Raw genomic sequence first — 16,548 nt, 5'->3', positions numbered from 1 at the left:
GACAGTACAAAATCCAACATCCAACTTTAAAAATAAATACAATGCTTCTGTTAAACAGCATTTCATATACTTTACTCCTGTTTAGAATAACCATTCAAAACAAAAATACTTCATCATTAAAAACATCACAATTATATTGATAAGATTCATAGTCGGACTTAAACTAGTTGTCACTTAACAGCTCCCACAACCAATACATCATTGGAAGCCTGGCACTGCCGACTCCCAGCTGCTTTGCCACTTCCGCTATGCTGCACTGCTTAAAGCACTGTGCCAGCCAGTCCTCAGCTGGCCATTGTAGTGAGAGATTTGGGTGACATTTAGTTTCGCATACCTTGCAATATATGATGAAAGGAGTCAAAATATGAGTGGACTGAGAGGCTGCAGAAACAGCTATAGTTTCTTTGAAAAAGTGGTAGAGTGAACTACAGCTGCTCTACAAACCAGTGAATGATCACTGATAAGAAACTGCAAGGAGAAATTCATGAAAGAAGAATCAGATGAGTTATCCAAATTGAAGACACATGGGACGAAGAGGTGCCTCAAGAAGAGTGCCACAGATCTTGATTCTTTTCAGGAAGATGCAATTCATCGTTATATATATGGATCTCACTCAAGGAAGGAGTATCCGATACTCAAAAAGCTACATCCTACCCATGTAGCAGCAGAGGACCTGTTTCACTTTAGTAAATCATCCTCATTACTACTCGTGAAAAAGTTAAGATTCTACTATAAATCCATTTCTGGGTTCAAGTTATTTATGGAATGTCAAGATATTCCAGCCTGGCAATGCTGCTTTCTTAGAGAGTTAGTAGGGACAAATTTTGACAGTATTGTTTGATTTGAAACAGGTGAATGTGGTACAGAGTTTACAAAAAGACTGGACAGACAATACCAGCAGCTTTAGTACGGCAGCTTTGATCAGCAGCGGAAAAATAATAATTGTAGCACATGCCAGAAATTCAAAAGGTTTCATTTCCAGTAGTCTGCTATTATTCGTTTCAAAAAAATCTCTGCTGCCATGAAGATATGAACCACAATACTTTTGTGAAGTGGTTTGTAGACATTGTGATTCAATACATAATAAAAAAAACTCTATAATTGTCATGGATAATGCTCCATATCATTTAGCTATACAAGACAAGGCACACACAAAGGTAATGAAGAAAAACAGCATTGTTTGCTACCTAGAGAAATGGAAGATGTAGGTTAACAGTAACTTGACAATGGCAGAATTATTAGAACCTGTGTCGCAACACAATCCAAAGAACCAAAAAAGCAGACATAAAAGCTCAGATTGTCTCCCTATTGTTGTCACTACAACACAATAGAACTGATTTGGGCTCAGGTTAAACATCACATTACTGTAGAAAATAAAAAGTTTACATTGACCAAAGTGGAATGGCTTTTGAAGGGAGCAGTTGAAATAAGTGACACCAGAAGACAGGAAAAAATAGTGTATTGCGTTAAAGGTATGATACAGGAAGCATGGAAAAATGAAGATGTGTTGCAACAGTGCCCTGAAGACTTGATAATATCTGTCACTATGAGCAGCAACACTGATAGGTCCACTGACTCTGACTCTAAATTGAGTGTTCTTTTCCCATTGTTAAACATACAGTATATAGTGTACTGTAATGAACATCTTATTTCCATTAAATCTTGTGTTTGTAACTTAATTTCGAGCAATTTCTCTTCCATGTTGTGAGGCTAAAGAATACTGTTCACCCATCTACCATCATCTCCTTGTGGTAAGTTAGACTGCATTTTAAATGTATTTTATTTTGTGTAGACACGAAGACGTTATTTTTTTGTTTGTAATAGTCTTTGAGATAAGCGATGATAAGCAGGAAACTTTTCTGGTTGTGAAAATGTCTCATGTTTCAATAATCAACGTAACACTTGAACAAGTTCTAGCTATCACGCAGGCTTTCAAAGTTTCACTTGCAGCAGGCCAGCAATGAGAAACATGGGCGGTCATTGTAGCTGTCAGCATGTTAGGTGGTAGGCACCAGGCATCAGTAGACTTTGACGATGTGGATGTTGTGACAATACAGCCCACACGTAAAAAGGCCGCAGCCTGTCATCCATTTCGATCTCGCTCAGTGCGTTTTAAGAAACATTCTTGGGAAGACTGCCTCCATCATTGGGCAACTTGTCACAAGTGCAGTAAGTCGGGACACATTGCAGTAGTAAGTCAGTCTTCTACAATTCATTGTGGGTAGCAGTGAGAACAGCATATGGACATAAACTTAATCATTACCAGCAGTTCCAAGTGCTACAAATGGTTTATTGCAGCGCACATCAATGCTCAACTGGGTCTTCAGCAACTTGATGTTTAGTAAACTACAATAGGCAAATCACTCCTATCAGTGGTCAGTTCGTGATTGACACCAATTATAAAATTGCCATTTGACAAATAACTTTTCTGATAGTAGATAGCAGCTTAGCAGAAAATCTGTGTGTCATTTGGTTTTATAATCAGAGATACTGTTAACTTAGTATCAGATGAAGTGTCCTTTTAGGACTGAAAGGCATTATGTGAGGAATTTGTTGACATCTTCTGTCCTGGACTTTGTGGTGCAAGGGGCTCACGGCCAACATCATGCTTAAACCTTCAGCTCACCCTGGCTGTCACAAAATACGCTCTTTCCCATTAGTTTTCTGCGACCAGGTTAAAGAAGAACGTAGACTAACACAGCTGGATATCACTGAATCAGTTGTATCTAGTCAGTGGGCGATGCCATGGCTAGTCACCAAGAAGCCATCCAGAAAAGTGCAGCTATGTGATGACTTCAAAATCTCAGTAAATAAACAGACTCACATTGATTCATATCCACTACCACATCCAAATCAATTAATGGCCACACTCACTGCTGGAAGATATTACTTGAAAACTGTCTTGGCCAAAACCTACCTGTGACTTCTGCGTGATGAAGAGTCACAGTATCTCCTGCCAGTCAACACTCCTTTTGTATTCTGGATTGCAAATGCTCCTGCCCTGTTTCAATAACTTCTTGAACAATTAATGCAAAATATACCATGCTGTATCAATTATCTCGATGACATTGTAGTAACTGGAACTTCCACTGAGGCACATCTCCAGGACCTGTGTACACTGTTCTACACACTCCATGATGAAGGTTTAAAGTGTAACCTTGACAAATTTCAGTTCTTTCAGCCAGCAGTTGAATATTTTGCTGCCTTTCAGCCTGGCGAACAGTTAGTAGTTGCAGCTGTCACCTCAGACTATTGGATTGTGGCTGTCCTGGCACATCGGTATTCTGATGAAACTGAGCAACAAATAGCTTACACCTCCAAAACACTGATGGCAGTTCAAAGGAAGTATTCTGAGACTGAAAAAGAGTCCTTAGCCATTATACATGCACTCAAGAAATTCCATGACTTTTTGTACTGTGTGAAGTTTCATTTTACAAGCTGCTCATTTCGCTATTCAGACCCTCATAACAGCTCACTGTTAAAATGGCTCACTGGTTGCAGTGCTAGGCACTCATCTTAAGCAGTTCCGATTATGAAATTCATTTTCATACCGTGGATAAACATGAAAATGCAGATGCTCTCTCTCGGCTTCTAGTGGGTCCTGATCCATCATCCAATGAAGAAGAAATTCTGTGTTCCTACCTCGATGGGAAGCACAGGTCACAGTCAACATATTTCCCATTACAGGTAGTGCACCATGGCAGCCCCAAGTATGGACACTGTCTTACAACAAGTGCTTCGCAACATTCTGTGGGCATGGCCAGATCAGCTACCACAAAGGAAGGTGGATCCACTTTATCAATGTTTACAACCTTGACAACAGTTGCTTTTGGTTGGTGGTGTTGTGCTCCCGGGTACAGAACATATGTCAGCACAAATGGCTGTACTCCTCTCATTAGTGAATGACATTCTGCAGCTTCTCCATGCTGACCACTGAGGTTTGTCCAGGACAAAAATGCTGGTGCAGCGCCATGTATGCTGGCCAGGAATCTACAAACACATAAAGCAGATGGTCCACTTGTGCAACAACTGTGCCAAACAGCAGCTGGCTCCCAAGAAAACTTTCTTTCCGTGGCCTATGCCCATACACCAATGGGAATGGGTCTGTTTGGACTTCACTGTCCTCTTTCCGGAATCAAATTGGCTCATTGAGATTCATGCAAATTCCCACTTCCCATCTATAATCAGCCTCAGGTCCATGTTGGGACAGGACTGTCGCAGGCCACAGCATTATCAAAAATCTTTTCGATTGTAGCTATTTCCTGGACTTTGGTAACTGACAGTGGTCCCCAGTTTCCATCACACATCTTTAGGAACTTCCGTGTAACGGTTGGTATCCAACATGTTCAGGCCCCACCTTTCCATCCACAATTGAATGGTGAACCTGATTACCTGGTGTGCATCTTTAAAGTTCACATGCTCAAATACATCAGTGACTGAGCATCGGAAGATGCTTTAACTCAATTTTTAAGTTCTTACAGAGCTACACCAAAGGGTGATAAGAGCCCGGCAGTGTGTGTGCATGACAGCCAACCACCCACATTGCTTCACCAGCAGATGCCAGCTCTGCGTTAGAGGCCAGCACTACTGAGACTGAAGTTCTGCCCAGGAAACACAGTCTGGACCTGTGTGTGTGGTCATCAGGACAGTTGGGTACCAGCAGTCATCCACCAATGACAGGACATAAGGTGTTTGTGCTGCAGGTGGGGGACTGGCAAGTTGCACTCCACTTCAACCAGCTCCACCTGCACATTGCTGGGCAGGGGCTGCTGCCGTTGCCTCCACCAGTTACGATACCTCCACCAATGAATGATTCATAACCTCTCCCTTCTTCCTCATCTTCAGTCTTACCCATCTGAGTACCCCTGCTCCTTCTGAGTGGGGGTATCAGGCTTTCGCAGGTGATGACATCAGCTCAGCTGTTGACAGGGAGCCCAACTATCATCACCCAACAATACTCTGCGTCTCCACTCTACAGTCTCCAGTTGCCACACAGGTCACTACAGCACCTTTTGGTCTCCACCTCAAGAACTGTTCCCAGCAGCACCAGCACTAGCACTCCTACCACATCATGGTGCAGTGTGGACCCAGGATATGGAGATGGTGTTGTCACCATCAACAGCCCAGCAGGCACCCTGTTTCGAGCTTTCACGCCTCCATCCATGCTGAGCTCGCCCCCATCCATGTCACTTCTGACCCTGTAACCTGAAACCAGCAAGCATTTGGAGTGACAGTGCCATGGACATCGCATTCGTGAGGGCCCATCAGCATGTCAAGTCTCGTAGTTTTTACAGCTGCCAATAAGTCACCACATACCGAGGAAGGAGGACGCGGTAACACACACATTACCATGTTACTAGGTGTTTCCATCTCTGGTGGCGACTCATCCAGCAGTGGCTACCGCCACTTGTTGGGTGACCACTGAAAGTACACATGGTTGACATGTGACCATGTAAAGAGCATCACACCATTTTGCCTTCTGCTTCACCATGCTACATCATCAAGGCTCATCTGCTAGCCATAATGTCCATTCCAGAACTGGACAATAGGAGCAGCATCTGCGTCTCTGTAGTGAGACTGCGACACAAATGCACGCTCCAACATTCACAGCTCACCAATTGGCACCCATTTAAACTACAGTGACTCACTTAGGCTGTGGACTGAGCTCCACACTTCATTTAACTAGCTGCTGCATAATGATTATGTTCTTGTACTCTGTGCTATTACTATCTTGGGTCCACTCCAGGACTTTTTTGGATTACTCTCCTTGGATCAGTGTGTGCCAGTGCTTGTACTTTTGATGTTAATAAATGTTACCATAATGGGTTGTTTCACTGTGTAGTAGTCACTACACTGCTCACAAAGCGCCATTTAAGGAACAACCAGAAAATCTGTGGAGACCTTTTTGCATATTACACACCACCCCAGCAGAACTGGCAGCTACACTGTTTCCATCTAGTCCCACATTAAATCACTTGTTTAAACACAGTAGCAGTCACAACATTAAATTCACCATGTCTCCATTTCTTCGTGGATGTGCCCTACGATGAGACCACTCATACCAAATATTACAAATCTATTTTGCAGATTTCTACAAATAATTGCCCATGCAATCTTTGCAACACTTATTCAAAAGTACTTTACAACTAGAGAGTCATAGAAAAACCATTTTTTTTTCAATTATTGCCAGCACCAAACTGAAAATTAGTGAACAGTAGTGTTAAACAGTAAAATATATACACAGTCTTACAACTGGCTTGAGGCAGCTTGCCATGATTTTCTCTCCTGTGCCACTCTCTTCATCTCAGAATCACACTTATAACCAACACCCTCGGTTACTTGCATCCCAGTCACTATCTTCCTTTATTCTAGGATCCCTTGAGTACCATAGAAGTTATCCCCTGGTGTCTTAACACATGACCTACCATATGCTGTCCCTCCTTGTAATTAGTATTTTGCACATATTCCTTTCCTCGATGATTATGCAGAAGATCACCTCTTTCCTTATCAATCAACTTAATTTTCAGCTTATTTCTGTAACAAATACAAAATGCTTGGATTCTATCCTTCATTGGTTTTACTTAAATCCATGGTAAACTTTTCTAGAATGCTGTGCTCTAGACATAGATTCTCAGAAATTTTGTTTCTCAAATTTATACCCTATTTCTTAATACGAGATATCTTTTTGTAAGGAATGCTGTCTTTTATGTGTTCTAGTCTGTTTCTAATGTCACCATTGATTCAACTGTCATGCATTATTATACTTACATAATACCAGAAGTGCATGGTAGTATTTCATTTGACAGGGCCTCTGATATGATTCATCCTCATGTCCACTGAGGATAACAAAATCATCAGTAAGTCGTATCACTGATAGCCTTTCATCTTGAATTTTAATCCCACTTCTGAAACTTTACTTCATGGCTTCTTCGAAACAATGCAATTTGACCAATAGGTAGAAGAGAATGGCTGCCTCCATGCCATATGTCCATTACAATTTGAGCACTTTTCTCTTGATCTCCTGTTCTTATTGCTTCCTCTTAATTATTGTAGATATTGCGTATTACACATATCTCCTTATAGTGTATACCTGTTTTTGTGAGGATCTGAGCAATTTGCACCACTTTCCTCTGCCAGACACTTTTTCCAGGTCTTCAGATCATACGAAAACGTCTTGATTTTTCTTGAGTCTTGCTTCCATTACCAAAGATAATGTCAGATCTGTCATTGACACCATTACCTCTCCTAAAGACTTATTGATTCTTTTGTATATTTTTCTTGTCAGCAACTGTGATGCTTGAGCTTAAGATTGTTGCATGATACTTCTCTCATTTATCTGACCTTACTATCTTTGGAAATGTGTGGATGATATTCTTCTGACAGTTTTATAGGATGATTTTAATCTCATAGATTTTACACACTACCTTCAATGGTCCTTGGATTGCCACTTGCCCCAATTGTTTAAGAAATTGAACAGAAAGTTATCAATCCCCCCTGCCATATGTGCTTGCAAATCTTCTAAAACTTTGTCAAACTCTGATTCCTAGAGGTGCTCTTTCCACCAATCCTCTCTCTGGCTAGTGGATTTCTGATTGCACTCCTAATTTTGACATCTTTGCTTTTAAATTCTCCAAAAATTATTTTGAACGGAAAGATCATTCTGTTTAATCATAGTGAAGTCAGTTTTGTGCCAGTATCTGAATCATGACCTTTTGCACATGGATCTGTAAATATTTTATCACTCTGATGGTTGTAAAATTATCCAGTGGAAATTTAAAATGCGTATCCATACAGTATACAGTTTTTTTTTTTAAATGTGAAGATGGTCACTACAATCTATACTGGTAGAAAATAAATGATAAATTTGTACAGCTTATGGCAAAAATCTAGTTCTTCAAATTCCTGGTAGCTGTATTGAGTCACCTCATTTAACTGGGGCCTGAAGCATACCGCTATCACTTCCTACTCTTTGAGCTGCTTTGGAAGAGTGTAGCACTCCTCAGCACTGTTGACATTGGTATGAACATACAGTTAGTACAAAATGATGCCTAACAAAGCATTTTATTTCCACTCTTACAATTTCCTTGTGAAACGGAGGTAGCACAATCACTTTGTACAGTGATATTCTCTGCAATTTGATTTTAAAAGCAGTACTAAGTGAGTTGACATAACACATCATTCAGAGGAGTATTTTTAAATCATGTTCTTTAGTGTTTTCCAAATCACTTCAGATGAATGTTTAGATATTTCATTCAAAGGAAGCCATGGCTCATTTCCTTACCTATTTATATCTAGTGCAAATAAACTTTGTGTAAATGGGTATTGAACACTAACCTACCTTCCTACTTTTCATAACAGTTTGGTGAGACCATGCAAAATCTTCATTTATCACTTTCTTCTATTTGAAGTGAAATTATAAGCATGACTCGTGCTTTTGTGGAAGCACATGAAAACTTGCATCAAAACTATTTTTCACAGAGGTTGCAGAACTATTTGCATTTTTATAATATTTTTCTCTCAAGATGAATGATTGAAGCTACAAACATGTTATTCTTGGCGAACAACTGAGTTCACAGAAACACCTGGGTTTGCAAAGTGCTGGATTATGAGTACCTGTGTAAGGAAGCAGTGTGTATTTTTCTCAGATTTCTGTGGTTTTTATGTTTCATTCCCGAGAGAGTACACAATACTTAGAAAGTGGAAGGAAGCCAAATGGAACTAGTTTATACTATCACTATTTGATCAGCACTGCATTGTCTAGGTACTCATTTTGCCAATTTTCTATTAGAAATGAAACCTTATATGTACTCCTGCAGTAGGCTCAGTGTTAGATGATCCTAGACAATTTCTGTATGCTGGGAACAGCTGTTTCACAATGTGAACTACTCTATAGCAATGCCTCTTCATAGGTCTATAGATGGCTACAGTTTTCACCTACAGCCATTTGCACTTAGCAGGTGGAAGCTGTCAAGAGCACTGCCTGGCGTAGGAATGTCATGGTAGTAAAGAATAAATGTATTAGAACTTCATGCATGATGCAGCATTTGCATGCATCTCAATGTTCATAACATCATATCTCTTGAACTGTGTGTCATACAGTGATATATTTGTATATGAACATTCTGTGGCATGTGTAGATATTTTTTGCAAAATACGTTGTGACTAGAGTGCAAAGAAGTAATAAATTTAAACTTCATGCACAGTGTGGCAGTTTTCAAGCATCTCATTGTTCATGACATCATATCTCCTGAACTATGTGTGATGTCATGATATAATTTTGTAGGTGCATTTAGCAGCATATGTAGATACTGTCTGCAAACGTTATTGCAAATAGAATTAAAAGCACCGAAGTAATAAATTTAGCAATTTTTCAAGCATCTCATTGTTTATGACGTGTCTCCTGAACTACAGTATGTTAGGTAGGTGGTTTTTATCCCAGTAAGGGGTGTGTGAACCAAGTTTGGTTGAAACAGGCCCAGTGGTTTAGGAGAAGAGATTGGAGAAAATACACACACACACACACACACACACACACTGCAGTTCATCAATATTTTTAAACTAAAAAATTGTTACGTAAGACACTCTGAGCTTTTTTATTTAATGATTTATATGGGCAGCTAACTGTAAGGTACATGAATATACATATGACATTTTTAAAGATAATAATGTACCTTCTATAGGTTTTTGAAGCACCATTAATATAATGTTTTAAAAACTTTTCACACGCATGTAGCTTTGTACATGAAATCAAATGAAGTATAACATTTACATTCATTAAGTTGATGTGATGAAATAAGTATTTTTTTTCTCCTTTAATCTGGTAGAATCTCATCTATTGTCATTGTTCTCAGTATGCTGTTTGCAAATTCTGTCAGCACAGCAGCCAAAGTGTCATCAACCAAGGGTTTAATAATCTGAAACACTTGTCTCTTGTTCTCGTTGATAAAGTTGCTGGCAGTATTTGCTGAAAATAAGATTGAAATGCAGTAGTAAATAATGTAATTACTTATTCATAAAAACTGAGGTAGAACATGTAGCTCAGTTCATTTACACTTCATGTTCTGTAGATTCACGCATGAAGAAAGAGCCATAATAAATATCAAATCATTCAACACATTTATACAAAAAAGCAGCTATTGTAGACTGCACTTAGATTCTTATGTAATCACATGTACTCTGTTGTTGCTTAAAATGGGTGAAAATTTATAACTTACTATAATTTCATGAGTTACAATGCTGTGGTCTCGAGCATTAACTTGAAAATTTTCAAAGGAATCGTTGGTAACACTGCACAATATACTAGAAATTGAATAGGTTTTGCAGTTTCAGCTGTGAAAGTTTACATTTTACAATAAACATCTTATTCATCAGTCATTAATGAATGGTATGTCAGAGCCTACAGAAGAAGGGTGCAAGAGAATTCATCTAGTGGCACTTAGTTCATACATTCCTGTGTCAGCCAACTCCAAACAAGTCCATTGGCAGGGAATGAAAGTTCCCCTTGCAGAGTTGAAGCTGTTTGTTGTGCTGTCATCACCTCCAGTAATGTTCATGCTGGGTTTAAGTCAGTAGATGGCTAGGCCTCTACTGCTTGCATGGATGTATGTATTTATGTATATATGTCTTGTGGTAAAATAAAGTCATGTGCAATTGACTTTGATATGGCTATTGGCATTGATGACTTACTCATTATTCTCGACCCCACACTCCACCACTGCTTGTTCTGATATAAATTCCTTATAAAATTATGTCCAGTGTGGGATCCTCAGTGGTCCTTTACCCATCACTGTTCCTTAGGGGCAGGTAACCTATTGTCTTCTATGTGGTCTAGCAGTGACTGGTATCCTTTGTGAAAGATCGTGTGTGGTATCTGTATGTAGAATGTACACAGGGCTGAAGCAAACTATGTTCTTCCACCTGAGCACTTTTCTTCAGCAATGCAGTGGAATGAGACCCAGCACTAAAGGTAGAACAGCTGCTGATACTGGCTTTACTGGGCATGTTCACAAATAGCAATAATGGAAAATGTTATAATTTGAGTAGTCAGTAATCAGTCATGACAAATGCACACAATGTGCAGATTTACAAACTGTTGTAGAGCAGTTAGTTCAGAAATTCAGCACTTAAATTCAGATGCAGGAGATAGGATAGATTTGGGTTGAGTAAACAGCAGCCCTCAGTGTATAATCAGTGAAAGTGCAATGGATCCAAGGTTAGTTAAGAATTTTTCTTTGATCCCTATGATTCCAGTTTTTTCGTAGAAGATCACATATGAATGTTCATGAGTTTGTAGTAAACTGGGGAATGCAGCAAGTTTAGGATCATGGAGAAACTTTAACAAAATAACTATGGCAAAATTGTGAATCCAAGATGATACACTCTGTTTTATTATGTACGATACCACATGCAGTTACTCAAGTACTTACAATGAATTTAAACAGTTACTTGTGCAACAGTACAAGAGGAAAATCACAGAAAGGTTTTACAGGAAATAACTCAACAGCACGTGTATTTTGGGTGAAAAATCCATTTAGCATTTTGTGAGTAACATTAGGAAGATTAATGCTAACACCTATGAGTTCAGTAAGAACAATTCACACAGTGAGGCAAAATTGTTTGAAGCTGGACAAAGGGCAAAAGATACATTTTGTATTGGGCTGCAGGCTGTAGTCAGCTGAGCAGTAAGATCGGCATCTTGCAAGACATTTGAAGAAGAAACAGAACTGAGAGTACAATTGGTTGATGAGCTATGGAGACCTCAAATTGATTGCAAAATGGATCATTGCTCCACTGGAGGCAGTTCCAAACGTCAACTCATTAATTCAGTTAACCATGTGGCAAAACCTCCACCTCCTTGTCAACATAAGGCCTCAAATTTCTTTGATGTGCTGCCATATAGTCAAGGAAGAAAGTTGGCAGCAGCCAAGCTGCACAGTTACAGGCTTAATTGGCAATCGAGTGCATCATTGTGGAGAAGTTGTTATTGACTTTGGGACAGACCAAGATAAATATGTGACAAATGCAAGTGTAAGGAGCAGAGGAAAATGCCATGAAGATATATTGTGGCTAGTTTTCTGGTTGCTACCCACACTCAGGTCAGTGTAACAGAAAGAGAAACCCAATTTCATAATAATTATTATGGCTGCAATGGAAACTCTGAAAGTAACATTCAAAGCAATGTTATTGTCTATCAGGTAATGTGCAAACCAAATAGCAATGCAATTACACCATTCCAAGTCAATGTACTTTTGACTAAATGTGAGTGCATTCCTCTAGGAACAGGAAAAACTCTGTCAGCATCGTTAAAGAAGAGCCAACTGCAGCATTTCATGTTCCAGTAAGCGTTGCTAATAACGGTAATGCAGAAGCAGAACTAGTGTGAGAACTATTGTTGCAGCAGTCATACATACGCTGCCTGATAAAAAATGTGAAGCATCCAGAAGACGTGGTTGGATGTCAATGTAATATTGTACACTTACACAACAATGGCATACATATAAATGATCAGAGTTGCAATTCTCTGTGAGAACTACCAAAGTGCATTAGTGATTTTCATGTTTAGTGTTGCTACCAGTCCTGATGGTGTATATAAAGGAAGGGAACAGTGTCAGATTATGAGAGATCAATGTGAAAGCCATGCAAATTCTGCATACTGCTGTGAGGCAGTGGTATCAGCAACTGACACAATTTGAAAGGATCCACATTGTGGGTCTCTATATGGCCAGCTGGTCAAATAGTACAATATCCAGTTTTTTGGGGCCTGTATATGTGACAGTGGCCTGATAATAGATTACATGGCAATGTTAGGGCAGACAGACTCATTATCAAGGTTCCGGTTGACCACTTCAGACTGCTGCAATGAAGGATTGCTGTACTATGCACCATGCATATTGTAACCCCTTCACAGCCGTGATTGCTATCCAAGAACAAGTGATGGATTCCTTGCAACATTCTGTGTCATCCCATATCACTGGTCAGAGACTCACAGCAGCCAGGCTAGGGAATTACTGACCCATTTGTAGGCTGTCATTAATGCCACAAAACTAATGGCACTGTTTGGAGTGGGACTGAGACCAAGAAGCACTGCACTACCCTCAGTGACCATCATTGGTGAGTATGGCAGTGGCCTGAAGAGCAGTCCCATTTCTCCAGTGTTTTAGAGAGGCACAGCCATGTTATTCTTAGTGTCATGGTTTGGGGAGCCATTGGTTATGATTTTAGATCACAGCTGGTACTCTGACAACACAATGGTACATCACAAACATCTTGCATCCCCATGTGTTACCTCACGTGCCATATTTTAGCAGGACAATACTTGTTCATCCAGGGCACACATCTGTATCACTGTCCTTGGGACATGTTGCTGTACCTCAAGGCCAGCAAGATTCCCAGATCTGTCGTCGATAGAACGTATGTGGGACAAGCTCAGATATCAACTCTTGCTCAGTGCCATTATCAAGGATATCAAGGGCCATTTACAGTGATTGGGAGCCAGTTTGCTTCAAAATAGGATGTAATGTCTTTATGATACCCTTCCAACTGAATCAGTCCATGCATCCAGGTCAGATGTGCTGCAACACTATACTCACAAGCAGGCTCACACTGTCTAGTTCTCTGTAAATTTGACTTGATGTTGTAATTACTGAAATAACATCACATGTCCTCTCAAACCATGAAGTTTCATTTTGTTTCTTCCTTCTGAACATGTCACTTTCTTATAAGGCAGTATAGACTCACAAGACATGACTGAATTATCTACCAAGCAACAGGACATGCAGATAGCAAATTATTGTCCTCCTGATCACAGTATGGGGAGATGAACGGACCAAGCACTCGTATCAATATAACAGCAGCTACTTACTATATTAAATCAAGTTTCAGTGGAGGACCAGAAAATAATTTCCCCAGTGCTACTTAGCTTCTCTAATATTTTCCAGAAATGGGATATTCTTCCAACAACATCCATAGTAAACACAGAATACATATAGGAGGAGTGAGCAGTAACCATGGCTCAATGACAATACAGAATTTGATATAGTCAACAAGCCTTAAGCAAAGAGATGACTAATGAACAGTTGGAAGTTGGGTTCAGTGAGCCTAGAGAACCATCAAATGAAACCTGAGTATCACGCATAGTAATTCCCAGGAAAAATCACGTACAGGAGAACAAAAGTATAGGTTTTGTGTTTATTATAGGCAGCTGAATACTGTAATGTTACTGAATATTCATTATTATTATTATTTATTATTTTCAGCTTATCTCCAACATAATAATTTACTTGGAAATTACAATACAAACAATAAACGTTCTTATACTATATTTTCAAAATATTCCTCCAGGTGTTTCGATCTTGTGTGTCCTCTTCCTCTTTGCCCATTCTCCTCATTGTGTGCTGTAAATTTTCGAGCCAGGTGGTCATAGGTCGTCGTCTTTTTCTTCTCCCCTCTGGTTCCCACTCCAGTATCAATTTTGGTATTCTGGTTTTCTCCATTCATCATACATGCCCTTACCACTGTAATTTCTTCCTATTCATTACGTCATATATTCTTTCTTTTATTTCCATTCTCCTTATTATTTCGGTGTTCCTTATCTTTTCTTTCCTGGAGATTCTTGCCGATCTTCTCCAGAAGTCCATCTCTAGAGCTTGTAATTTTTTAATGTGCTTCATGTTAATTGTCCAGGTCTCCGTTCCAAACAGAACCACACTCTCTAATATGGATTTGTATATTAATTTTTTAGTTCTGCTCATTACATTCCTGCTCCATAAGATTGTGTTAAGCATTCCAATGACCCTCCGGCCGCTACTAATTCTTTTATTGATTTCTGACTCTGATTTTCCCTCAATTTCTAAAATGGATCCCAAATAACAGACAGTGTTTATCTTTTTGATTTTCTTTCCTTCAATGTATAGCTCATCTGAATCATTAGTCAAGTATTCTGTTTTTTTGGTAATTAATCTTCAAACCCCAAGTTTTGTATGCTACTGCTAGTTGATTGCACATATAGTTAGCATCCTCCCCATCTTGTGCTACGACTACTTGATTATCAGCAAACAATAAATGATGTAGATAAACTCCATCTCTTATATCTAATCCCATACTGTTACATTTATGAGACCATGTTCTAAGGCTAATATCTATATAGATTTTAAATAATGATGGCGACATGGGACAGCCCTGTAAAAGGCCTTTGCTTGTTCTAAATTTCAGTGAAAGTTTATTACCAACTTTCACTTGGCAAATGTTATCTTTATACATCTGTTGTATTATTTTAATCAAGGAAGGGTTTATGTTTGCCATATGTAGTGCTCTCCAAAGTAATTTTCTTTGAACAGTATCATACGCTTTTTCTAGATCTATGAAAATTAATCCTATATTTTTTGATTTTTCCCTATGTTTCCCCAAAATCTGTTGTAATGTGAAAATATGGTCTACACATGATCTCCCAGCCATGAATCCACATTTTTCTTCTTGGGTTCTAAAATTTTTTTCCAGTTTGTTTTTAATTACTTTCACAAAAATTCTCATTAATGTGTTTGTAACACAAATTCCTCGATAGTTTGAACAAATTTTGCGATCAGCTTTCTTAAATATTGTATTAATGTAACCTAGCTTCATCTCGTTGGGTATTGAATCTCCATGTATCATTTTGTTGAAGAGCTGTGTGTTGAATATTCATCCATTGCCAAATCTGGTACGCTCCTTGCCTTATCTTTGCTTGTCCAAAACATTCTGTTTTCTGATTTAACTATTGGCTGCAATAAGCTGACTTTACATCCAAAACACAGAGCTAAAACATCATTTATTACACCTACAGGTTGTAAGCTTCTTTCTTTTGGTCTTCAGAATGCACCAGCAACATTTCAGGGACTGAAGGATACCCACACAATGTCTGGCTGATGATGTTATTATTCTCAGCCAAGATGAGGAAATGTATGCTGAAAGGTTATAGGCAGTATTTGACAGACTGTGCAGTGCAAACCTTACCCTGTCCCTTGTTGAAATAACATTTTGCTGCACCCGTGATAGAATATTTAGGACAGATGATAACCAGAGAGAAAGTCCCACCAGATTCAAAACTGGTAGAGGCCATGAAGAAATATCCAGAACTAACGAATGAATACAAACTACATGCATTCCGAGGCCTTGCACACTGTTACTTCGAGATCCAAGTGCTCACCACATTGGAAACACTGAAGACAGCTCTGACAATGGCTCCCACAGTAGCTTATCCAGGTTCCATGAATCCCTTCACCCTGGCTATTGACCCCAGTAATTTTGCAGTTGGGGCAGTCTTACCACAGGATGTCAACAGAGAGAAACATCCAATTTCATTTGTTTCTCACTTATAAACAGAGCCAAATGCAATTTCTTACCGCAGAAAAGGAACTAAATGCATTTGTTTATCACATAAACTAGAAATGATGTTTCTTAGTCAGCTGAGAATACACTGTAGTTACAGATCTTGCAGATTAGCTAGATGGGCTTTGCATTTAAATGAATGCCTGTTCTAAGTTTTTCATTGACCCAGAAAGCTACGCAACAATG

The 16,548-nt window shown here is 39.2% G+C and overlaps 1 protein-coding gene across 1 annotated transcript in view; it reads right to left on the bottom strand.

The window, feature by feature from the left end:
- Window positions 1-9,363: 9,363 nt before the first annotated feature.
- The window catches only part of LOC126154355 (circadian clock-controlled protein daywake-like), a 61,972-nt gene continuing 54,787 nt past the window's right edge, over window positions 9,364-16,548 (bottom strand). Inside the window, exon 6 of the mRNA XM_049916131.1 lies at window positions 9,364-9,964. Coding sequence (XP_049772088.1) covers window positions 9,813-9,964 — 152 coding nt within the window. The 3' untranslated portion in view covers window positions 9,364-9,812. The remainder of the gene's footprint in view (window positions 9,965-16,548) is intronic.

Source organism: Schistocerca cancellata, chromosome 2 (genome assembly GCF_023864275.1).
Source record: "Schistocerca cancellata isolate TAMUIC-IGC-003103 chromosome 2, iqSchCanc2.1, whole genome shotgun sequence".
NCBI classification, from domain to species: domain Eukaryota; kingdom Metazoa; phylum Arthropoda; class Insecta; order Orthoptera; family Acrididae; genus Schistocerca; species Schistocerca cancellata.
Note: the sequence above shows the minus strand (reverse complement) of the source record. Positions and strands in the feature narration are given on the sequence as shown.